The sequence below is a fragment of the Varanus komodoensis genome, unplaced genomic scaffold, assembly GCF_004798865.1.
Source record: "Varanus komodoensis strain SLA01 unplaced genomic scaffold, ASM479886v1 scaffold14_1, whole genome shotgun sequence".
In the NCBI taxonomy this organism is placed as follows: Eukaryota; Metazoa; Chordata; class Lepidosauria; order Squamata; family Varanidae; genus Varanus; species Varanus komodoensis.
In genome coordinates, this window is record NW_025335438.1 from 4840453 (window position 1) to 4865617 (window position 25165).

Sequence of the window (25165 nt, forward strand, 5' to 3'; positions counted from 1 at the left end):
TAATCACTTAAAGATTTAGAAAAGCTAAGGGGGTATTAGAGGTTTAGAAAAAATAGACTGGAATCAAAATGTCAGGGTTGGGTGGGGGGGACTTCTTGGTATCTGACACATTTATCTTCATTTCTAGTTTTGTTTTGTCTTTATTTTGAGTCTAAAAATATAGAGAACACATCTGCCAGTCCTTGAAAAGAAACAGAATTGCAAGCAGTAAGTGGAGTGACGATCCAGGATATAAAAAGAACAAATAATGCTAAGCTAAGTGGATTGCAGTTCACCAAATTGCAAAGATACCTTCTGCAAAAACAAGCTTAATTTTCTAGTAATCTCTCCACCTCCCCCTAAACACCCACTCCATACCCACATTGTTTCATCTACTCCGTTTCCCCAAAAATAAGACCTAACCAGAAAATAAGCCCTAGCATGATTTTTCAGGATACTTATATTATAAGCCCTACCCCAAAACTAGGCCCCAGTCAAGATAATCAGCCAGAAGGATGCATTTAGTATGTCCATTGCTACACAATTCTGGGTTTGGAGAGTTATGATGATGTTCCAGAAGAAGATGGCATGAATTTTGTACATGAACAAATGTAGATTGTTGAACATGAAAAAATAAGACATTACCTGAAAATAAGCCCTAGTGTGTCTTTTGGATCAAAAATTAATATAAGACCCAGTCTTATTTTTGGGGAAACACGGTATATGTGGAGTAGATATATTTCTTGCCTCAATGTGCATCATTTTGTATTTTCTTATACTAATCCACATTTGCCATTTATTTTCCCGAACACCCAATGCAATGGGATCTTTTTGGAGCTCTTTGCAGGCTCCTTGGGTTTTCACTACTACGAATAATTTGCTGACATGTGCAAACCAACTTTCTGCATTTTCCTATTTATTTGTTTATTTATTGTAAACTTTAATAGTCGAGCTCTCTAAACATGCAGAGGATTTAACTTTGAGAGTGTTAACTTGGCAACAGTTATCTATGCCTTGGTTACATCATAAACTATTTTAATGTGCTCTGCACAGAAGCTACCCATGAAGAGTTTCTGGAAACTTCAACTGGCAAAAAAGTGACTGCTAACCTCTGCTCAAAGTAAAACAAATCAACTAGCAACTAGACCAATAACCGGTAGAAAGCATTTTGACTATATTACAGCTATCTGGAAAGATGGCAGTGGTTTCCAATGCATTTAGTCTCCTTTCAAGGTGTTTGCCTTAATCTTTAAAGCCCCCAATACCTTTAAGACTTAACTATCCAGGTCAAGCCTTGGCTGTCCCATTGCAAACCTGCCAGGGTATTAAGATCAGCAGAAGAGGCTGATCTTCCCAGTATCAGGGTCTTCTCCAGTGAGTTGTTCCTTCTCATTAGGTGGCCAAAGTATTTGAGTTTCATCTTCAGTACCTGGCTTTCTAGTCAGGGTTGATTTCCTTTAAGGTTGACTTGTTTGATCTTTTTGCATAGATGAATTATAACAATCAGTAAATAATTGATAATGCACAGAAACAGAAACAAAGCGAGTCAGAAGGGGTCTCCCGGGCCATCTAGTCTGACCCCTGGCTCTAGCCAGGTATTTGTGGTAGCTTTGCCTTTGGTCCACCCTTATTACCTTCAACCACACCCATAACTGGAATGTGGCCCCCAAGAGCATTTCTGCAATTGTAGTTGACTCTGGAGCTGGAAAAAAATGGTTCAGCACCTCTGCCATAAGAAACCCCAAGCTGGTCTGCTATGGTCAATCTGTGTGTGCATTGCTCTTCTAGGGAAGTGGAAAAAGCACCTATCTGCTATTTAAAAGGGGAGAGGTGGGATGGATTTGACAGTCACCCCTCTTCTCCCTCTTTTCTGCTAAACAGTGGGCTGATAGTATTGCTGATATTTTGAAAGGGTAAGGCACTTGCTGTAGGCATACATAGCTGCACTGAGGCATGTTTATGGTATCCTGTCAAATATCTGTAGCTCTTTGTAGGCATCCATGAAATAGCTACACCACTAATTCAACCTTTATTTAGGTGCTGTAAATGTTTTTGAAAAGTTTTAAAGTACAGGATAGATGAATTTTGGTTTTTAAGAACTGTTATGTATTCTTTGCACAAGGAAGAGGTGAACAATTCATTTTATATAATATATTAAAAGGCGGAAGAGGAAGAAGGTGTTCCAGTGTATATAAATATAAAGCCTCACAATGTTTATTCTCTTATTTTTATTGCTTTATATCTAGTATCTTTATCTTGCCCCAAAAGAGCAATAGCATGTTCCAAAATAAAACTATGAAATGTAGAAGTATCCTTAGTTTGAACATTTGCTTGATGTAAAATTCCTTCTTTATTACTACCTAAATACTTTTGTTAAGAATTCAGTGAATCAAATGTATTTTAAATAAGTCATTAAAGGCATAATCCAGTGGGGATGTCCTTAATTCTCTGAACTCAGCAGTTTACTGGCATACCATGCAGGGCAAGGAACCTCCTCATTCTTCCCATTTAAAAATTTTTTTTTTTTTTTTTTTTTTGCTCCTTTGCATCTTCACACAGCTAACTGAGCAAGCAACAACCTAACAAACACACGTGTACAAAAGAAATTTCAAGGGCCATTTCCTAACACATGACCTTTCCAGCTCATCCTGAAATTGTATTTGTGTGTGACAAAAGCTCACATTATCAGCTAGGTTGTGTTCATTAGCATTTACCCACATTTGATAAATCCATTCTTTATTGATACTGCGACAGCGTTCCTTCATAAACAAAAAGGATTCTAGTCCCTAATCCTCTCAACCAAGCAGAACATCTTCCATATTAATTTGCTAACATACAAGTGATGGTGAGAATTGTTGGGTTCAGGTTACAGTAGGATCTTCCAAACGTGCATTTTCCAAACCTAAATGTACTTTGAAATGCAGTTGGCAAAAGCAACTAAATGAATAATAAAAGCTCCAAGGCCCATCTAGTGGAAAAGGAGGTAAAATCACTTCTGGCAGGGCAGAAATTCTTAGAAGCCTCTGAGATTGGAGACTTTTCAAGACTTCTATTTAGTGGGAAGAAATCTGTTAGAACATTATTCTGAGAGAGCATTTTCTAATTTGGTAACTTCCATCATGCTGGTTGGAGATTGTGGCAGTTTATCTATTTGTTTGTACTTCCACCATTTTACAAAGATTGGCTGGATGAATCTGGAGCAAATTTGATTAAGGAAATTCCTAAGAAATGGAATTCCAAGTTGTTTTCATGGATGCCATACAGTTCAAACTGCTTATTCAGCCTGAGTCTAGATCACAAACCTACTTGCAAGTTTGTGTGTAGTTTCTCCTCAAACAAAAAACCAAGTAAGCGTATGGCACACTGTTTCCCCAGATATTTGTGGATATAGGCCTGTAGGTCACTGCTTTAATCCAGAGGTGTGGCACCCACAGATTCAGAAAGGTAGACCTGTTATTTTGGGAGATCTGGTGCTGGTGAGCTACTTCCATGGGAGCATAATTCCTGTCATTCTGCTGCTACTGTCCACATGTCTACCTCTTCCCAAACCAGTACTAGTAACCTGGACTCTAATCCTACCTCACAGTATGTAGGAGTTAATGCTCTTCTTTTGTCTTGTTGAACTGGAACTCCCTGGCCATGTGAAGAACAGAAGCTGGTGAGCCTCTTTTCAAGTATGGCATCAACTTAGCCTAACTTTGCCTATAGAACATCGATTCTTTACCCTGCAGGTACCAAGATGGGACAGATTGTGCACTTGTCTGAATTTTGTGATTTAGTTAGTGGCTCAAAAATTACACACACACACACACACACACACACACACACGAGAAAACCTACCTCAACCTATATTACTGATGTGGAACAGGAACTTTGAATATATGTGTGCATATGTGTGACCATGTATCTATTCATATATATTATGAGTAATATTTCCACGACCAGTTCAATGAATCTCTGATTATCCCTGCGTGGCTCTACAGTGGAGTATGGGGGTTGAATGGTTCAGTTTGGTTCAGTTCGGTTTGTTTTTGCTTTGCTTTGCCACTTTTTTTTATATATGTGTTTGTGGTTTTATTCTTGCTTTGTATTCTCAGAAATTTTTCACTAATGTTTGGCTTTGTTGAAAGATTGTAAAAATCAAACAAAATTATAAATTTTGAAAAAAAGAGAAAGTTGCATACAAAGGGCAATACTGAATGCTCTTACTCAACTTGCACAAGCAGAGTATAAGGTGATGCAACAGGCTTCCCTGGATCACCCATCATTCTAGCTTATGCTATGAACATTTTAATTGTTTATGCTAGCACTATGTTAAGAGCATAAATGGAGCAGCAGTGTTGAATATTGTCACCCACATGTGTAGACTAGAAATAGCTACATGAAGAAATGTAATATTCATGCATTTTTAAATTGGAGACTGAGGCAAAGATTGGACATGATGAACCTTGATAGTTAATATGCAAAACTAATGGGGGGCTGTCCATTGGGCTTCTCGTCTACTATAGGCTGTCTTTTGACCTTTTGGGAGCTAGCTATGTCACTACATGTCATGAAACTATTGTGGGGATGGACATATCATATAATGCTCAAAAGATAATGCAATGGATGAGAAGCTCCACAGAAATAGGAGGCAACAGCCTCTCTTCCCCTGAACTGGAAATACTCAACTGTGTCCATTTCTAATTACAGCACCACAGGGATAGGAAAATCTGTTGGAATTCCACCCAACTATTAAAAAGGAACAGGGATATTACAGCCAGTAATATCCATGGTTTTGTATTTCATTTTCTGAAGGAAAAAGGGAAGATCCTGTCAAAGCTGCAAAGCACCTTTTATCCTTTTGAAATGTGTGGCATTTTTCTGATCCTACAATGGTGAGAGAAAATCAGAAGATATTTCTTTTTTATTATTATTATTCAGTGCAAGAACTGATGGCTCATAACCTTTACTCTCTCTTTACTCTGCCTTTTCTTTTAAGTTATATTAGAGCACATCATGCCATTAGACTTCAATGGAAAGAAATGAAAAATCAAAAGGGGGCACTTGCTTCAGGTAAAAGTAAGTGGATACCCAACGCTTTTCACAAATCTTAAGCAAACTCAATTCAACCTTGACAATGTTTAAATAACAATCCTTAAAACATCCTTTTTATTTGACATTTCTTCAGTAAATACTGAGAGCTAAGCATCTCTTGGGGGCATTTCTGCTTCTGCAAAATATAGATAGTATTTTGTTGTTGTTCAAACTTACAGGATTTGGAAATAAAAGGTTCAGTGTTTCCTTTTAAAAACCCACATGTGCACCAAATAACAATGGGTATTTACATTCTAACAAGAGTTTGCTTTCTTTGATTTGTTTTACTTTGAGCAGAGATTTTCACATATTCCTCTGTGGTACAGAAAGTAGCCTTCGACTTGGCTCTTGGGAGAAGTCACGAATTTATTGACACAACTTTACCTACACAGCAGCCTAGGGACTAGAGCTGTTTACAGCAGTAGTTTAAGAAAATAACTTAGGAAAACTGCTTCCAATTCAATCTGCAAATGGAATTGGGAGAGGAAGAACATAATCATCTGCACTGAATTTTAGCCAGGGCGCCAAAGTTTAACAACTCAAATGTTATAGAAAGGCCCAAGGCAAATCCAGTTAAGAACTTTATGGAATAACTACCTGAACGACATCACTACCAGAGCTATATTTCCTAAGAGTGTTTTGGTCCTAATACAGGCTGCCTCACCTGTTGCATTTTTTCTCATACAGACACATGATGCAGTAGGTGCATAGGTATATCTCATTTGACTATGCATCAGAGAACAAATCCAGCTCCCTAATTGCAATGCATGCAACCCAAAAGACATCTATTCCACCATGTCTCAGTGCTAAAACATACGTAACATGTATATATTCTCAATTCCTAACATCTCCATTTAGAAGGTTTTTGAGCAGCAGGTGTGAGGAAGAGCTGTGTCTGAGTCCTTAGAGAATCACTGCAAAATAGAAAGCAGGGTGTTCCTTATATCAGATCAGGTGATTGGACCATCTAGCTCTGCATTCACAGCAGCTCTGCAAAACATTGGATAGTAGACTTTCTCAGTCCTACCTGCAGATGCTGGAAATTGAAACTTCTGTATGAAAAAGCATATATTCTGCTATCAAGCTATAGTTCTTCTCCAATGCTAAGCTAGATCAGTCAGTGATCTAATATAGTTAATTACTATCTTTTTTTTCTTTTCCTTTTTTGGGAAGAGTGTGAGGAGTGGTTTGGCACACTAACTGAAGAAAATGAAAGTCGATATTTTATACAATTCCAACATATGTGTGCACACACACACATACAGTGACTGCATTATTGTACATTTTAGCTTCCTGTGAGCTTTTATTTCAAAATATTTACATGGCCTCATTTAGTTGGATCCAAGATTTGCCTTCACAGGAAGAAAAGGCCTTCTGTAAGAGGAAAGATTATGCACAGAAGTTCCCTCTCCCTGATTCTATTCCTAATCAGCACATGCAAATGCACATGCTCACACACCACACCTCACCCTATTCAGCAAGAACATCTGAGTCTTTGCAATTGTCACCGTGGCATGAAAATGCCCCATGGGTTACTGAAACCCGTAGTGGGGCTGCAGCATGCGCAGGGCATGTGTGGCCACCAACTGGAATATGCAACCCTTACGTGGAAGTTTCATGCTACGTGAATCTGGTAAGTGTGAGTTGTGCAAGGGTTAAGCAACTTTTTTCTAGCATTAAAACAGACCACTAACCCGCAATAGCCACACATTCTCATCTGAACCTAGACTCTGTAGAGTGGGGACTGTATAATCTCCGAATTAGATCACTGCAATGCACTTTATGTGGGGCTGCCATTGAAGATGTTTCAGAAGCTGCAGCTGGTAGAGAATGCAGCAGCCAGATTAATGTGGCAGCCAGACTGGAACCCACAAGCCTGAACACATAAAACTGGTTCTAGTCCATTTTCATTGGCTGCCTGTATGCTTCCAGTCCCAATTCACAGTGCTAGTTTAACTTATAAAGCTCTGCACAGCTGAGGACCACAATACCTGTTGGAGAGCCTCTTCCAAATGCAATCTACTCAGACACTATACTGAACCTCTGGGGACTTCCTCTAAGTGATAATTCTTAGGAAAGTGCAGATGGTGGCCACTACGGGTACAGCTTTTTTGGCAGTGGCCCCCAATCTATGGAATAACCCCCTCACTGTAGCCCCACTGCCACCAAATCTGTCATCTTTTTAGTGCCAGGTTGAGACAACCCTCTTTTCTCAACCCAAGGCTTTTTCAACATCCAGGGCTTAAAGGGGATTAACACTTGTTACAATACAATTCTTTGTATTGTTTCATTTATATTCTGTTTTAGCTGTCTTTAAAATTAAAAAGTTGAAAACAGCTAAAAATATAATGTCAAAAAATTTAAAATTAAAAAGTTGAAAACAGCTAATTTTTTTGACATTTTATTATATTTTTATCATTTGTTTTTATAGATTGAGTAAACCATCCAGATAGCTTCAGCTGTGAAGCAGTACAGAAATTTAAGTGATGATGATAGTATTTTTAGTCTGTTTTCCTGTGCTTCAAAATTGCATAGATGGGCTCATATTTGTTCTTGCTGTTTGGACCTTTGTAAGTACACAAATGCACACCTCCAGTTGTTTGGTATGTGGAGTCTTTCCTGGTCAACTTCCTTGTAAGTTGCAGGTGTGCACAGAAGCTCCAAGGTGTAGAAGGCAGGACACAAATAAATGAAGGAGAGGAAACTGCATATAGTCCAATTTGCACACAGTTGGAAAAGACTGGGGGAGAAGCAACAGTAAGATCCCAGAGGCCTCCACCTTTTCAACACTTCCCAGTGCAGGCTTCAAAGTTTTTGTCAGTTCCTTCACTTATAGCAGCTATCATTTGCTCCTCGCACTTGCGGAGAAGTAAAATGGACAAGTCCCTGCTCAAAAGTGCTTGAAACAAAATGTCAGTGTCCTTGTAAAACATTTGTAACACTTTTTTTCAAGTTCTTTCCAGCAGACTTCAAAGTCCTTGTCAATTTCATCCTGTCTTCTCTTATAGTAGCTGCCATTTGCTCCCCTGCAATTGCAAAGGAGTGGATTTTTTAAGTGAATGTATTACAGATACACTCTGTTGTCCTCTCGTCATGATTCCTCGAAGAAGTGCGGGGAGGGGATCACCTTGAAGCTGAGAAGGGATGAAGAAAAATGGGAGCTGAAGGAATCTCATCAGTGACTGCTCTATGAGTGAGCTTCAAAAGCTGTAGGGGAACGACTATTTCCCCTTTGGGAATAGCTGCAGACGCAGGGGTGAGTTTAAAAGGTGGAGGATACTAAGTATCAATTCAGTGCTTAAAAGCTAGGGAATTTGACAAAGCAGGAGAAATCCTCACCACCAGCACCAACAAGCTTTTGATGCACTTATTTGGTTTGTTGTTCCACCTTGGTCCTTCTGAAATGCACTAATAGCTCCCTTTTTATAATTGTGCTATATTTCCCTCAGTCCTTCACGCCTCTGTGCAAATTTCTCTGTATGCAGCCCTGTCTTGGGTATTTCTTTGTATATTACCCACTTTGACATGATTCTTGATACTTGAAACATACAAGGAGATGCTCCAGGAAAGGCTCCACATAACAGACAGCTGGAAGTGTGAACTTGCACACTTTCAAAAGCCAACAAATCATCATCATCATCATCATCACCATCATCATCTCCAAAAAACATGTTCCTTCTTCCAAAGCAACAGGCAAAAAGGGTGATGAACAAGATAGGGTAGTGGTTAGAACAAGGAAGGGAATGGGACAAAGAGAAAAGACGGGTGCTGCCAGAGCGGCACCTAAGAGGATACACAGCAGAGTCAGATGAAGCAATAAGTGGGGAGGAAGGGGAGAACAAGCCATCATAAGCCCAATCATCAGTCAGCTGTACCATGGCTTGTTCAGCAAACAACCCAACCACTGTGGCTTATTCTCATGCTCACTTAGTGTCACGTGCAAACCTGCTCAGAGTCAAGTAGGGTTCTTTGGAGACTTTTCTCAATGCACATATTCATCAGTAATATAGAACAAAGGAATAATGCAAATGAATTCAAAGCTGCAAGAAAACTCCATGTGCTCCAGTCTGGAATTAGTTTTTGAATACAAGAGGGAGGGAAGGAGGGGAGGATTTAAGGCACAGGGAGCCAAAGAAACAATAACAAAAAATGGAACTAAGAAAACCTTCTTATTTCTAGCTGGTTCAATCCTAAGGTGGGTAAACAGACCTGTAGGGAAAAGTAGCATTGGTGTTAATCCTTAAAGCAACCTTCCACAATCTGGTGCCCTCCAGATGTGTTGGGCTGCACCTCCCTGCACCCTTCAGCCATCTGGCTATGGGATGATGAATTTGTCTTAACACATCTGGATGACATGAGGTTGGAAGGCTGGTTTAGAAAAAGGCTGGACAACCAGCTGACATGAATCCTTCCAAACCTCTCTGGGTTCTCCTTACCTATGATCAAACCTCTATCCAAAAGAGAACATTAAAAGAAAAATGTACCAAGTATGTCTGCAGCTTCAATGATTCCCAGCTCAACAGGGGTTGCTGCCTTCAGCATATATGCTGAAGGGACCTGAAGGAGAATGCTGATTTCTCCAAAGGACTCCCTTGGGTGTAGTTCGCCAATGAGGACTCGCCTGATGCATTTAATCTGTTCAGAAACATGAACACAAAGTGTTTCTTCTCACTTCCATATATACCTAGCACTAGAAGTTGCATAACATACAACAGCATACAATGTATGAGATAATTTTATAGAAAATGAAAGCAAAGTACCGGCATGACCAAGCCATAACTAAACATTAAATGTCATGGATTTCAGTGGGAGAATTTTGCACCCATTTAAATCTTGCTCAATGAAATCAGTGAGATTTGATGTAGGGTGGCCTATTAGATTTTACTCTATCATTCTACAAAATAAATCAGATTTTATCTTAAATCTGAATTGCTATAGTGAATGCAGCTTTTAGGGAAGATTTGTCCCAGAAATTGTTTCTGAATATTTAGAGGCGTGATTATATCCACACACACCCCCAAACTTGCCATGTTCTGAGAAAACAGCAAAAGCCTGTGTGCATGAGCACTAACATATACAGTCCTTTTTTTAATGTGGGAAAATGTCAAACCTCATTTAAAGTGTGATGAGGATCAAGAGATAACCAAAATAAGAAGCCTGAATTTCTGTCTGGTTTTGCTCACATATTCACCAAGTGCTTAATTCTTCATTTACTGCAAAGATGTAGTAAATGGATGTCTTCTCATAGTACATAAAAGAGCCCCATTTTCCAAGCAACCCTCTTGGCTTGCAGTGTTTACAGGCAGTGCAGTGAGTCATTGTGAACAAACAGAAAAGTGTGCAGGCACAAGAGTTTGCCGCCTGCCACATCCTGCTCGTCTTTCTTTGCTCGGTGAAGAGCATACAGTCCAGAGTGTCCTGAGTGGGTCTCTGGGAGACCCAAGACTGCCATTGCTCAAGCTCATCACCTGGACTGTCTCATCACCATGCCTGCCTGAACAGCGCCTGCTTCAGTGCATTATACCCATAGGAGGAACAAACAGGCCCCACACATGTAGTACATTCTGGTGTATCTTTCCCATGTATCAGTAAATGGATGAAAACCATCATGGATTCAGCAGGTAACCTTTGGCACAATTTTCCCATCCTAAAAATAGGAAACAGCATAGAGCATTAGGTAGTTATTTATTAATACTTTGATCATGAATATTTTAATCGTGTGTTTTATAACTTTAATTATTTTTCTTACATGTTTTTGATTACATTCTAAAAATTATATTTTTGTAAGGTTGTCCATGTGTCCATCTCCATGTGTAGGTGTGCGAGTGAGAGAGATCCAGTTTACATGATCATCACAGTTTGAGTAACATTATTTGCCAGGCATTGTTTGCCTGATTGTTCTTCTGGTTCAGAAGAACCAACATTGGGCTATGGGTTATTTGAGGGTTGTTTCCCTTTCCTACAAGCCATGGCACTCGTGTTGGCACACCTAGTCACACCCTGGCAGGTAAATAGGCCAATGGGACCTGATACCCTTCCAGCCTATGTCACAGCATTGAACAAACCACTTGTTTAAGCTTAAGGTGAGTTGCTTAAGCTATGGGGATCATGCAACATAGCCAGAGTAGGAGAAAATGGGAGGAAGAGAGAGGGAGGTCTGCATGACTCAGGGCTGCAACGGAATATTTCACTGCAAATATATTTGGCAATATGTTATTTATTTTTATTTAATATTTTGAAGCTAAAATACAGATAAGAATGGAAACAAATAAAGGATTTCCAGATCTCATATCATCGAAGACGATGCAATTGCTCACCATTTTCCCCAGAGGTCGTTTCACAAGGGCTGGAATTGTTTGGTAAGCATTACAGCATCCAGACTTAATGAATCCTACATATGTGCTTATTTCTCCTCCTTTCATAATGACTGCAACCAAAAGAACAATGACAAACAATGAAGAGGGGGTTTCTCTCCCAATTTTTGCTAAATAATGTTTTGGATTAGGCTAAATTAAGCAGTTTTCCAAGCCGTCCTTAAATGCTGTTTTCCCCAAAATACCAAGTGTACAAGCCTTTTATAACATCGCATTTCCAATGTTAGATATGTGAAGATAAAGTGATGTAGCTCTTTCCAAGGTTAATTGGTTGTCTCCATATTAATTAATCCACCCTATCACATCTCACCAATGCCTGTGCTATGGATTTCACTTATTTATTACATTTTTTTACTGCTCAATAGCCTGAAGGCTCTTTGCAACAGGTTGAAAACATTCAGGTATTACTCAAGATTAATTAACACATCTAAGTGTCTTTTTGCATGGACAAAACTATCAAAGAAAGATAAAAAGAAAGCTTTTCCGTATTCTTCACATTTATGCTTATATTTCAAAACTGTCCTTGCAAGTGCAAAGTCTGGTGTGGAATTAACACTTAATTAACAATGCAGTCCTGAACATGCTTATTTAGATATAAGTCATCTTGTGTTCAGGGGAGCTTACTCCTATTGTGCATAGGATTGCACCTTAACTGATCCTAAATAGAAAGGATCTTGGACATGTTCCCTAGATTTAACTGTGTTCTTTTCCAGTTGGAGGTAAGTTTTCCAAATGTTCATGTCTTATTGATAGCACATATACATCCATTTTGAAAAAAATAACATTTTAAATGCCAACTGAGTTTTCCAAGTTCAAAGACAGGCTGATCATTTCCGCACTACAGTAAGGTATTTTTTAAGCTGACATTTTATTCTTGTTGTTTGCTCACTTTATCTCCCTCAATAAGGAAAATAAACATTGAGAGTCATGATTTCATAATAAGTAATATGCATTTTTCCACCAGACATAAAGTATGTTAAGTGTACTGGCTATTGTGATCGCAGAAGGTTGTTATCTTGCAACAAAAGCAGGGATACAAGTACCACAATACAAGTGAAAGCTGAGGGGGAAGAAGCCACCTAAGGTCAGCTGACTGAACAGCTGGGGAGAAGGCAGACTGTATGGAACTAGAGTAACACACAGTCACTGTGGACTTTTATTTGACGTGGGCATTCAAGAGCAAAGCTCTATTGAAGTCAGCGAAGCTATGAAACTGCCTGCTCTCTACCAGCTGGGTTGCTCAGCTTGAGTTGGCACCTAACATTTTTCCATGCTTGGAAAAAACAGCAATAATAAACGCAGATGCTTTCAAAGTGTAATGCTGTCATTATGTGATCCTTTGTGACAGCTCATTGATGCAAAATGGCTGTGAACTGAGCACCACTCATCACTTAACCCAGATTTATGGTCAACTTACAACAAAATACTGGCTGTATCATAAAGGCCAAGGTGACTCCAAGACTTCAACAAACATTTGAATAGAAAGGACGTCATTTGAAAAGGTAATAACTTTTGTATGAATGTCCCTCAACTGTACTTGGAATTCTCTGCATAAAGTAACACCATAAATATAGTAAATAATAACACATGCTGAGAAGTAGATGTTAATATTTGGCCATAAACCTCTGGAGGAACACATCCTGCCTGGCTGATGATAATGACATTCCATGAGGAACAGGGTGTTTGGGGAGCGCATATTTAACTGTTCCTTTCCTTTCCTTTCCTTTCCTTTCCAAAAGACATTTCATGTTCTTTTGCAGGCTGCAGGAGCACTGCAGTAAGGACAACTTGGAATGCAGGCACAAATAAATCCCTTGAATTCTCATTTAATTTTAATGGCAGTATCTTATAAAACCAGTATCAACAGCGCCTACAAAGATCTGTGACTCCCTCTGTACATTAAAAAAAAAAAAAACCTATAGGAAGAGAATACATGAGGCACCCACACATTTTATGCCTGTTTCAGGATAATACGCAAATTGGCTTCTACCCTCCCAAGTCCTTTGTAATTTTTCATGAAATTTTTCATGAAACAAAACTCATGCCCCGTCAACCATGCCTTTGATAGTGTTTAAAAGTGCCAGCCACAGGGCAGATTCAGTATGTTTTTTTGGACTCTGACATTCTATGTGAGACACTCATCAACAGAAGATGTTAAGCTACCATACTTAAACAAAGGGGAAGGAGAAAAAACAAGGGGCTATGTCTTCAATGGATTTCCTACTAGAATATAAGATGAATTATGTCAGATCAAATCAAAGGCTTATCTAGTCCAACCTTCTGTTCCCACTGTGGCCAACAATCTGGAAAGTCCACTAGCAGGATTTGAATGCAAAAACATTTTCTCAGGAACTAGCATTCCGAGGCACTTTGCTTCTGATATTGGAGGTTCTCTCTCTCTCTCTCTCTCTCTCTCTCTGCCTATATCTATAAACTATGTAATTCATATCTATCTTGACTAGTGATTATTAATAGCCTTATGATCCAGAAATTTTATTTATTTATTTATTCATTTATTTATTTATTTAAGACTTTTATATGCCATCACCACATGCCTCGGCATCTCGGGACGGTTTACAACATAGCAATTCATCTAATCCTTTTTAAAGGTATCCAAATGAATGGCCAAGTACTACATCCCATGAAAGCAAATTCCAGAGTTTAACTTGGTGTATGAAGATGTATATCCTTTCATCTGACTGGAATCTCTCATCATACAGTTTCAGTGGATGACCTGGAAGTTCGACAATAATGAAAGTATACACTTTCTCCACACCATGCACTGGAGGAATTAATGAGCTACACCACTGCTGCTATTGAACTGAACTTCAGCAGCCACTGCTCCATGATTATCTGCAGGTTTAAATAAGACAGTAATAAAATCTCTTTCTTCCCCCCATAGATTCAGTCACCTTTTTGTTACACAATTCTGAAATGTCATGTTGTCTGATAGGAAATCCTAGCTATGAATGGCTAAATATCTGAACATTTTCATTAATAATAACAGCCCCTTTCGCAGCTGCAGCATAATTAGCACAATCAGGAAGGAAAAGGGAGGGAAAGTTAATTCCTGGGAGATTTATATTAGCCTGTGTCTGTGGTGGTGATGGAACACTTTGTTCAAACTTTAAGTTCTATTCCCAACCCCACTCCTGCATTTCATTCTCTGCCATCTCTACCCATCATGATTGCCTTTGCTGTATGGTATCTCATTTCTGAAAGCAGTGATTTGGGAACTAAATCAATGATGCACCACAAATAGGAACAAACCATTTGTAAGTAAACGATGACACTATTTTCCCAGTAAGATTCCTTCTTTCTAGCTGCCATTTGCCAGCATTTGCAATAGGGAAAGGGTAATGCTGAACATGAAAACGGGGAGGATAAAGGATTAAATCACCCACACCACACTTGTAATCCAGACTGGAGGCCCTTGTAACTGCTTTCAGGAAAGCAAAAAAGGGAGGGAGGGAGGGAGACCTCAGATGTATTTAAATGGAGCCTGCATCTCACTTTTGATAAATGAACATATCTTTCAATTGAAATGGATGCACTAAAACTGGGGGTGGGACATGTGCAAGTCCGCATGCCCTGCCTCAGTGTCCCTGAATATTGAGACAAAAGTTTACATAGGGCTTTGTAAGTAAGTTTGGTTGGAAGTGTCCGCATCATTCCTATCATCACAAACCTTGCCTTATCAGCATTCCCGATCACAGATGCTCTGCAAGTATGCTTGGCCAAACATGCTTGCAAGCCCCTGTGCAAGCCATTGTGTTCCATACACAAAAGATAGCTGGGATTTGTGGCGATGCTTGGGAGTGAAGCAGACATGCTCACACATGTTCTGATTCTACCTTAGCCCTATGTAAGATGAAACTTATTGCCTGCAGCTATAATCCTTTGTCCCATGCTTTCTCATATGCAGCACTTGTGAAGAAAGCACACAAAATCTTGTTCGTGGGTTACTATCTAAAATTATCTCTCTATCAAAGTATTTTATCAGCTATATATTGCTTTAGAGGTGTCTTTAATGGTGAAGTGTATCCATTTTTACAGATGCTGCTTATGTGTGTATCCTTCCAAATGGCTAACAAAGCTTGAAAAGTTCAGATGTGTTAAGGCCACTATGGATGAACCCTGTTTCAGTTCAGGTATCTCCTAGGTGTTTCCGAATCTGTTCAATTTGATATTGGAATTGGGATTCAGTAGAATACAATAAAAGGTAAAGGTAAAGGTTTCCCCTTGACGTTACGTCCAGTCATGCCTGACTCTAGGGGGCAGTGCTCATCTCCATTTCCTAGCTGAGGGAGCCAGCGTTTGTCTACAGACAGTCTCCGTGGTCATGTGGCTGGCATGACTAAACACGGAAGTGCACGGAATGCTGTTACCTGCCCACCGAAGTGGTACCTTTTAATCTACTTGCATTTGCATGCTTTCGAACTGCAAGGTTGGCAGGAGCTGGGATGGAGCAAGGGAACTCACCCCATTGTGCAGATTCGAACCGACGACCTTTCGATCAACCAGCCCAGCAGCGCCACCTGCAGTCCCGTAGAATACAATACATACCTCTAAATTAATAACAACATATAGATTTAGCAGGGATTACGGGGGCACAGAGCCAAACACATGGGACATTATTTACTATGAGAGTGGTACAGTCTCACATAGATTGAATCGGTTCCTACCAAATCATGTGCAATTCTCCTATGAAGCTTATCACTTTTTTCAACACTTCTAGCATTGTCCCTCCCCAGCAAAAATGGTTCAGTCTGGCAGATATGTGTGACGCAAGATGTAATTCAGATATCTGGAACAAAGCATTTCTTCCTGCAGCCAGTTTTCAATTGTCCCCTCTTAGAGTTTGGAGCAAAGGGATGCGTGCTGAGTAACTTGGAAGAATTTCCCTTATTCCTTCTCTTCCTGGAATATCCCACATCTTTCAGGATCTAACAAAGAATTTCATGGCCTGCTGAAAGTGCTTGAAACAAAGGCATGGGTGCATATTCCAAGCAAACTAATCATGTCTGAAAAAAGTGTTTCAAGCCACAGGCACACAGAACTGCACCCTGCCAGTGTTCCTCTAAGTCTATCAGGGTTGCTCCATCTCAAAATCTGCACAGTGAAGGAAGTGACAGTAAGAGAAATGTACCACATCATACAGACACCCATTCAAGAAAGGCATGGATTGCAATGTTCCTACAGATTTTTATCAGTTTGATTATCTGCTCTCAATTACAGTGGCAGCAAAACCTTAATATCTTTGGTAATTTTCTGAATGCACTGACATTTTCTAAATGCACAGACCTGTAGCTTTCTCAAGGGAAGAATTCTTCTCAGCTTACTAAAACTTCTCAAATCTTGGAATGATTCACTATTTCTTATTTCTGGCATCATGACCTTTGCCAGGCTTGTGAAGATTGAAAGCCAGAATTTGGATCAGGCAGGGGATTTGGGATACCAAGCTGAGTGTATCTGGGTCTTATACACACACACACACACACACACACACCAGGGTCTTTTCATAAGGCAATATATTGTGAGCTGGCAAGCCCATAAAGTAGTTTTCCATTGCTGCTGAGGGGAGAGAATTACACCAAAAGACACTTGCCTTCTCTTGTGTAACTTTGACCTTTTACCTTTCTAGGTGTGACTCATTTCTATTCTCCCTCCCCAAATTTAAGATGAACTGCAATTGTTTCAGATTGATCTTCTGTTTTCATCTACTGCAAACCTACAAGCTGTAGCATTTGTGATTGTGTTCCACAAGCTGGATCCTGAATCTGGCAGTAGCTAAACATGATAACCTGGTGATGGCAATTTCACAGAGATCCTGCAAGCCCCATGGGCACCTAAGCCTTCATTATGTGATCTTCTGTTGTACATGTTTGGGCACGAGTTGACTTCTGTTAGAATTCAGAGGTACACTATTAGATCAGAGGTGCGCAGTGTCAGCTTCAGCAGCAAAATATAGCCCAGGCTCCCAATCTCCCAGTGGCTTCATTCTCTTCCTATGGCACCTGTTGGTCTTCCAGCTTTGTGCTAGCTTTGTGTTATTTTTCTCCATTCTAAGGTGTTATGCAAACCTAGACTATTTCCCACAGGGTAGCTTATTCATGAGCTACCCTTCCAACCCATGGCATGTTATAGGGATTGTTGTACACATGATAGATTGCCATGTCCTCTGAATCTGGGTGACAGCCCCACCCCCACCATCATGGGCAAGGGGAGCAGAGAGCAAACTTCTTGGCAAAACTCCTTTGCTACACTCACCCAGGCCACTGCCCAAACATTTTTGGTTTTTGGTGCTCCAAACATGCACACATTTTTATTTTTTATTGTGCATTTGTACACTTGTGCACTTTTGTGGGTTCAAAACAGCATGCCTTGTCTGGGCAATATCTAGCAGCAAAGTTTGCTGTCAATGTGCTGCAAACACCTCTCATGGACATTAACCTAAAGCAGCAGCCAAGAGCTTTATTTTTCAAGTTGTTCTGTTTTGATAGCTGTCAAAAGGTAAGCTGTCAAGAGAAACCAAAGCTGTAAGAGATCTTTGCTCAGGAATAGGAGGTGGCCACTATATCTCCTTTCACAGTGATATCCTAGGGGCTTTCTTTCTGGGAGGCGGATCTGGCTTCTCTGAGGGTGCTGTTACTTTTCTACACTTTTCAAGGATTCGAAATGTTTGAAATGTGGGAAAGTGTGAACAAGGTTGCTTTTGAAAGATGTGGGGGATATTGACAAGGATTCCCATATTCAGGGTGACATATGCAGAAACATAGGCAGGCATCCTGCATTGCTTGTACACAGGGTGAACTGTTGTTATGTGGAAAATTGCCCAATACAGGAAGTGGTAGAATGCTGGACTGTGATTCAGACAATCCATCTCCCTTTTGCCATGAAGATCATTGGGGCATTTTGAACCAGACTGACCTACTTTGCAGGTTTGCTCTGAGGGTAAAATTGAGAGGAGAATCATGTAAGCTGCCTTGGATGCTTTGAAAAGAAAAAAGAAACATGTATAATCATAATTTTAAAAAAACTATTTTAGACAAACCCAAGGAAAGGTTTCAGATGTGTCATTGCATCCCACTGCATTTAAGAAATTGCTTTCTTAGTATGTGCCCCTCTGATGGCACTGGTCCAGGACAAGGCATATTATGAAGCACTTAATCTTACTTCAGATATTTTGAGCAATGAGAGAGTGTTATGCTGGCCCTCTGCACAAGAGCGAATGTCACTATCTTCAAACCACAGGTTCATACATATATATGAGAAGCATCAAAGGACTCTATGGGTAGATGAATGCCCTTCGTGAATACTAAAGGGGCTGAGGCAGCACTGCCATTTCATAGAATTAAGAATTCCAGCTGCTTCAAAGTAGAGAATTCGTGCTTATTAAAAGGAATAATTATGGCTTATCATGGAAATAAGAGGCTGGATTAAAAGTTGTTTAAATGCCTTTTAACATGTTAAACTAGTGGGGGAGCAAATATGAGTCTGTAACATTTAAATATCATCTGGGAGGATATTGAATCAGAATACGAGCCTAACATATCAAGGCTAATGTCCTTGCCACAAAGTTTCATTTTCTGCTCTTTTTATTATATCACTATAAAGGGAATTTAGTTGGATCACAAAAAAAGAATAGCAGTTTTACCAATACCACTACATTTAAATTTAATAGTTCACCTTCAAAGTACATAGTCTGAATGACTTAGGTTAAAGTTGTCCTGATGAAAACACAGCTGTGCTGCACTTGTGTGTTGCTCAAACTGAGGGCTAAGGAGCTTCCACAAGCCCAGCCTAACCAGATGGCAAAATGGCACTACTTCTTGTTGTGGGGTTGCCCATCTCACTCAGCAGCTCCCGGTGGGTTATCTCCATTTGTCGGAGCGTGCTCCAGCTGACCCAAGGCCAGCCACAGGGAAATCACACTGGACAAGTCTGTTAGATTTGCTTTCTTTCTCATTTCTCTTCCCCCCAAGATGAAGAATGTTGCTGGACATTCTTCTAAAGAATGCACTGAAAACATTCTCACCCTTATGCACAACACAAATTCAATGGATACTGCTCTTCTCTGCATGAAGTCCATGGTTTACCTGCCTGCCATGTAACTCTTAAAGATGGTGCGACTGACAAAATAACATGCACTGTTTCACTCTGCACTGATATGGCTGAATGCACAGGAATTCAAAGTGAGACATTTAAGAGCACTCAGAGAGCTGGGATTGGAAGGATGAATCTATCAATTTTGGTTTCTCCTTCAATCAAGTTGCTCCATCTCAATATGGAGCATTGTGCAATTTTTTATTCTTATCAAAACTGAAACAAAATTCTTACACATCCATAGATATATGGTGATGGCAGTACTTATCCAAGTAGAAAAAAAGTCATGCTCATGGGAGTTCACACAAATATATAAAAGCAAATACGATCTGGTGACCAGGATGTTAATTTGCATAAGGAGGGAATGTGTGATAAAAATCCAGGTGCTAGACAAAATCTCTCAGGCTGTAGTAATGGGTGGTAGTGATGATAGGGCATGCTGATAGAACAGGGTACAGGGTCCAACTTCCAGAGCAAAGGGATAGGAAGAGGTGCCATTTCTGTTCTTTGTGAAGGCTGCCAACTTGCCAAAGACTAGTCAAAGAAATGAACCATGAAAGGTGAGTTGAATGTTATGACACACCTCATCACTATGAACACTGGACTTGTTATCTGTAGCCTACCACAGTACCTCCTAGTTAGCAAAAACACAATGCTTACACTCTGTTCATTTCTAGGCATGCATAATAAGTAAGAGAAAATGAAACAGAACAGATGACTAAAATAAACAAAAGTGTAAAAAGGAGAATAAAAATGCAGCTTACAAAGATTACTTTGTTTTGTTGAAAGACCAATATGTCTAATTTTAATTGCATGTTAAATTTAGAGCTCAAATATGATTATACCCAGGTGCTATTTAAACTAATGGAATAATCACCAGAACTGTTTCCTCACCCCCAACTCCCACTTGTGGGGATCTTGGCACATTGACTTTTTGGACCAGTAGTTGCTACAATTAAAAAAAAAAAGATAAAAACATAATTTGTTCCACTTGGCTGAGGCTACTTTTTACAGGCTATCATTATTCTGATTGACAAGGTCTTTGAGAAAAGCAGCAATAGACTATGTCATTTTTCACAAAATATTTTGAAATTCTGAAACAACAGGATGGCAAAACTGTAACACCGGCCAGTTCCTCTTCATTTTGTGACAAACAGCTAAGTTCTGCTATATGTATTAACCAGTCTGTACCCCAGTCAGAGAAGACCAATATTGCTTTTAAAGTAGTTTATGATTCTATTTGTGTCTCTACCTCCTGCCCCCTAGATTGAACTTGTGTTCCAAAACAATGGAAATGTATAATTCCCCAAATCTCTGTACTGAATGCGACCTTATTATCAACTAAGTGATGAAAGAACCAGCTGTATTAGCTGGAAGCAGAAACCAGATTAATAGAGGCTGGGAATGAAGCGTATATTTTCAGAGCAGAGATAACTGGATGTTGGAATGACCCTTACAAAGACTGATGGCTCACTCCCTTTGTAATATAATTGGTGAATAATGAGTGTGTGTGTGTGAGTGTCAGGAATGAGGTGTTAATTCATGCTGTAGGTTAACCTCACATTTTTTGTTTTCCTGCAGTAATGCCAGGTCAATTCCATCACAGCCTGAAATGCATTTGTTGCACATGTGAGCTGATTTTACAGCTGTAAATAATTAGAGCAGATAAAGCAATGATTGCCCAATCTAATAGTACAAACCAGTATACTTTCATATTCATTAATTAGTAATTATACAGATAAACTCAAGTCTCATATATCTGTCACTAAACAGGCTAGTACCACCAACAGAAGCCCATGGTGTTCAGGCATAATGTGTTAAATAGCTCATGGACCTTTGAATTCTGAATCTAAGATCTCCTCCATGTTGCTTTGCTCCTCTGATAGCAGAACAGTTAAACTAACAGCAGCTAGAGACATGATTACATTCAGTCTGTGAAGTCTGACTATGACAGCACTACCATGAAAAGACATGGGTTAGTTGTCCTCTTTCTTAGCCACAGGCTTAAGGACTAAATGGGAAAACAAGTTCACAGGAAAAATGAGTTTGTCTTTGATTCTGTAAGAAGACACAGGCAGGAAGTTTGGAAATAATTTCATTACTGCAGAACCTGTGCTTCAAAGCAGCTGCCATTCTAGCTCACACTACCCGGCAGCAGGAGTGAGCAGCCTGGAGCCCTTCAGCTCCAGTTAGTTTTGGCCTACAACTCCTGTGAGTCCTCTCCATTGGTTAGCACATCCAATAGATTGGTTATAGTAGCTACTCACAAGTGTGAGTATAGCATGCCCACCACTGCTTATTTTACCTGAAGTGTAGCTAAAGGTGATCACAGTGACTGTGTGTCCTACTTGACACAGGACAGACCTCTACTGGGATACATCCCCACTTTGAAGAGCTGTCTGGTCCAAGGCCAGTTTAAAGATAAAGAAAGTAAGAGCAGGGCCTCAGAGCTGCTGATCAAAGGTTAGCAACTGGACAGCAGTCTGAGCCGGCACAGGTTGTCTGGTTGAAGCCTTCTCCTCTAGGTTGAGATGTATTGTACTTCTGTTTAAATTATAGTAATTCTTTCTACATTTGTATGGGGTAGTGGTTAAGAATGTTGGACTGAATCTATAGAGATCTAGGTTCTACCCCCATTCGGCCAAGAAACTAACAACATGTATACAATGGTCCTGATTTTTAATGGGGGAGGGGGGACACAGTATTTTTACAATTTATTTTAATAGTATGTTTAAGTTTATATATTTTTATTTTAGCTGTACTTTTTAAGTTGGATTTGCCAAAAAAAGTTGCAAAAAACAACAACAAGTGGTCTTCCTTCATGTGAGGTGTGATTTAAGATACATTCATTATTCACAGAAGGCATACACTGAGAACATATACTAGAAATGCATCTCCAAATTCTCAGCACAGTGCAGAGGGTCCTTTGGAGAAAAAAATGATTTAATGAAGACAGAAGGACATAATCCTCTGCAATAAAAGGAGGAAAGATTAATGTGGTATTTGGTCATGTAATATATTAAGCACATGCCTGTATGCACACACATATGTACACATGTCCACATACCTTTATTAGAGTTTTATTCAATTAAAACCCCCATAACTGTATAAATATTAAAAGCTGGATTTTGATGGGTCAAGCCTGGTCACTCTCCTTTCTGGAAAATAATTTATTTTATTTTTTAAAAACCTATAAAGTTTCATTGAAGCCAGTCTTCATTCATTTTGCCCTTTCTTCATTGACAGCTTAAAATAAAAATAATAATATTTAAAATAAGTAGCTTGCCTAAATTCTTTAGGATTCAGTTCCTCTTATAGACAGTGCATTCTTGTACATTGTACTTCTTGAAAGACAAAGCATTTAACAGCCAAGTAGCATAAAACAAGTAAAAATCACTGAGCCTTATCTTAATGAAAACATTATACTTTGATGAGAGTTCTATGATAAGAAGTTTCCAAGAAAAATTATTCAGAGTTTTTATGAGACATATAGAAGATATTGTTTCTGTATCATATACTATATTTTCTAGTGATTTTCTTTTAAATGTGCATAGGGAATTATGCATTGCAGTCATTAAAGGGACACAATGGTCTGCTGGATTATCTAAGGCAGACTCTAAAAAGAGAAGAAGAGACATAAAGAAGGAATAGGTGATAAGAATGCACAATTATCAAAATGTTCTTTAACATTTCCAACAAAGACATTGTAGTACATTTCAAGACATTCCTAATTCATTAAAGATATGCAAAATGTGACACCACCTCCTCCAGGAACTAGGGTTCTGCCGACAGGATCAAAATAACTTATGCACTAGTAGACTGAGGTGGACAAACCTCACCCATCTCAATTTGGAATGGACTGGATGTTTACAGGCTTTCTGACAAAGCAACAAAAAATCCAGACTGTCTCTGAGACTACTGAATACCAAAGAGGGATATTGCCTAGTAAGTTTTGCCCACCAGTAACACTCTTGTTTTGCAAGTTGTCCCCACATCCAAACTTAAAGGGCACAAAGGAGGAGGAGGAGGAGGAGGAGGAGGAGATAAAGCAGCACTTGTGGGAGAGGGGAGGGTAACACAAGCCAAGGGCAACAATGCAGTGGTACAGTTTGAGGTACGATCATTCATTGTGACATTCATGTATAGTCATGGCTTCAAGATGAATCCAAAATGTACACAGCTGTGCTGATCTAGACCAGTTTTCCTCTCCATCAGGGGCAGATCTTTTATAAAGTGAACAGGTCTCCACTGCCTGTGCAAGACCAAGAACAAAATGCTTTACACTGCAACCTGAGCTCACAAATATTTCCTGAAATCCATCATGAAATATGCTGATTTCTTTTTGCATGAAAATTTGTGTGCATGTTCCTGCATTTTTCTCCAACTGTATTCATCATATTTCTGAAAAATATGCATAAATAATATGTGTGTTTTCATGTGCATTTTTCACTACACATGTATGTATCTATAGCTTCAGATACATATGTATCTATAGCTGTTTACTTTTTGGTAGTCTGAGAATCACATTGCAAGCTTGTAAATGGTTAGGGTTAGAGTTCAACTGCAGATCATGTCTGGAAGTTACAAAATAGACTAACCATTAACCCTAGCCATAAACGGTCCGAAATCAATTTCTCACATACCCCTAACTGCAACAGGGATAGTTCACAATATGATGGTGTTGCTGAGGAAACCGATCCCTCCCTGTCAGCCAATGTGGTGTATTGGTTAAGAGTGCTAGACTGGGACTGAGGATATCTGAGTTCTGGCCCCCACCCAGCCATGCAGCCCATTGAGTGTCTTTCAGCAAGTCACTGCCTCTCAGCCAAACCTACCTCATAGGCTAGCTGTTGTGAGGATAAAATGGAAAGGAAGAGAACCTCATAAGCCACTTTGCGTTCTTTGCAAGAGGAAGGAAGATGGGATATTCATTGAATTGTTGATACGGGGATTGCATATATCCTCATATGGTACAGAGAAACTTGAGCAGAATGGCATATGATGTCAGTATCCCTGCTAATCAAAAAGTCCCAGGGCAATGATCCTGCAAGCTCTGGCTGTACTGCAGCATTGCACAAGAACTGTTCCCAAGTCATTCTTTTAGCTCTGCAGTGCTCAGAGCATGCCTTGCTGATGGGATTTCTGGGCATGCTAGGGATACTTCGCTTTGATAAATTCCAAAAATTCATATAAAATAGTGGAGAGTAAGAACTGCAGTTCATACATCTGGCCTGTCTCCCAAAAGTCATACTCCCCAGGTCATACTGGCCAATCAACAGATGTGTCAAACAATGTGGAATGTGGAGGGTAGACTCCAGTGCAGTCACATGGCCCAGTGACTGGAGTTTGTTACATCCACTCCACAAATGCTTTCTTTCACTTGTGACATAGCATGGTCTGGACTGCATCAGATCTGTAAATGAGTGTTAGATGATTCTGCCTTTGAGACTGGGCTAGCTGGTTTTCAGAATTTTCCAGCTCTGTGATTCCATGAAGTGACAGTTAATCCCAGTTCTGTCTCTAAGTTTCTTTTCTATAATGAATGGTTATTGTCATTGCAGCCTCCTCCTCTCTTGGTTACACTCCCAACAGCACTGGGCATTCTGGAAAAGGAAAAGATAACACACACA

At 39.6% G+C, this 25165-nt stretch overlaps 1 protein-coding gene across 1 annotated transcript in view; it reads right to left on the reverse strand.

Moving 5' to 3' along the window:
* Positions 1-25165, reverse strand: part of CNBD1 (cyclic nucleotide binding domain containing 1) — a 166968-nt gene that overhangs the window by 35794 nt on the left and 106009 nt on the right. The window contains exons 9-10 of the mRNA XM_044424328.1: positions 11373-11482; positions 9540-9690 (exon numbers count right to left, since the gene is read on the reverse strand). Of these exons, the coding sequence (XP_044280263.1) occupies positions 9540-9690; positions 11373-11482 (261 nt within the window). The remainder of the gene's footprint in view (positions 1-9539; positions 9691-11372; positions 11483-25165) is intronic.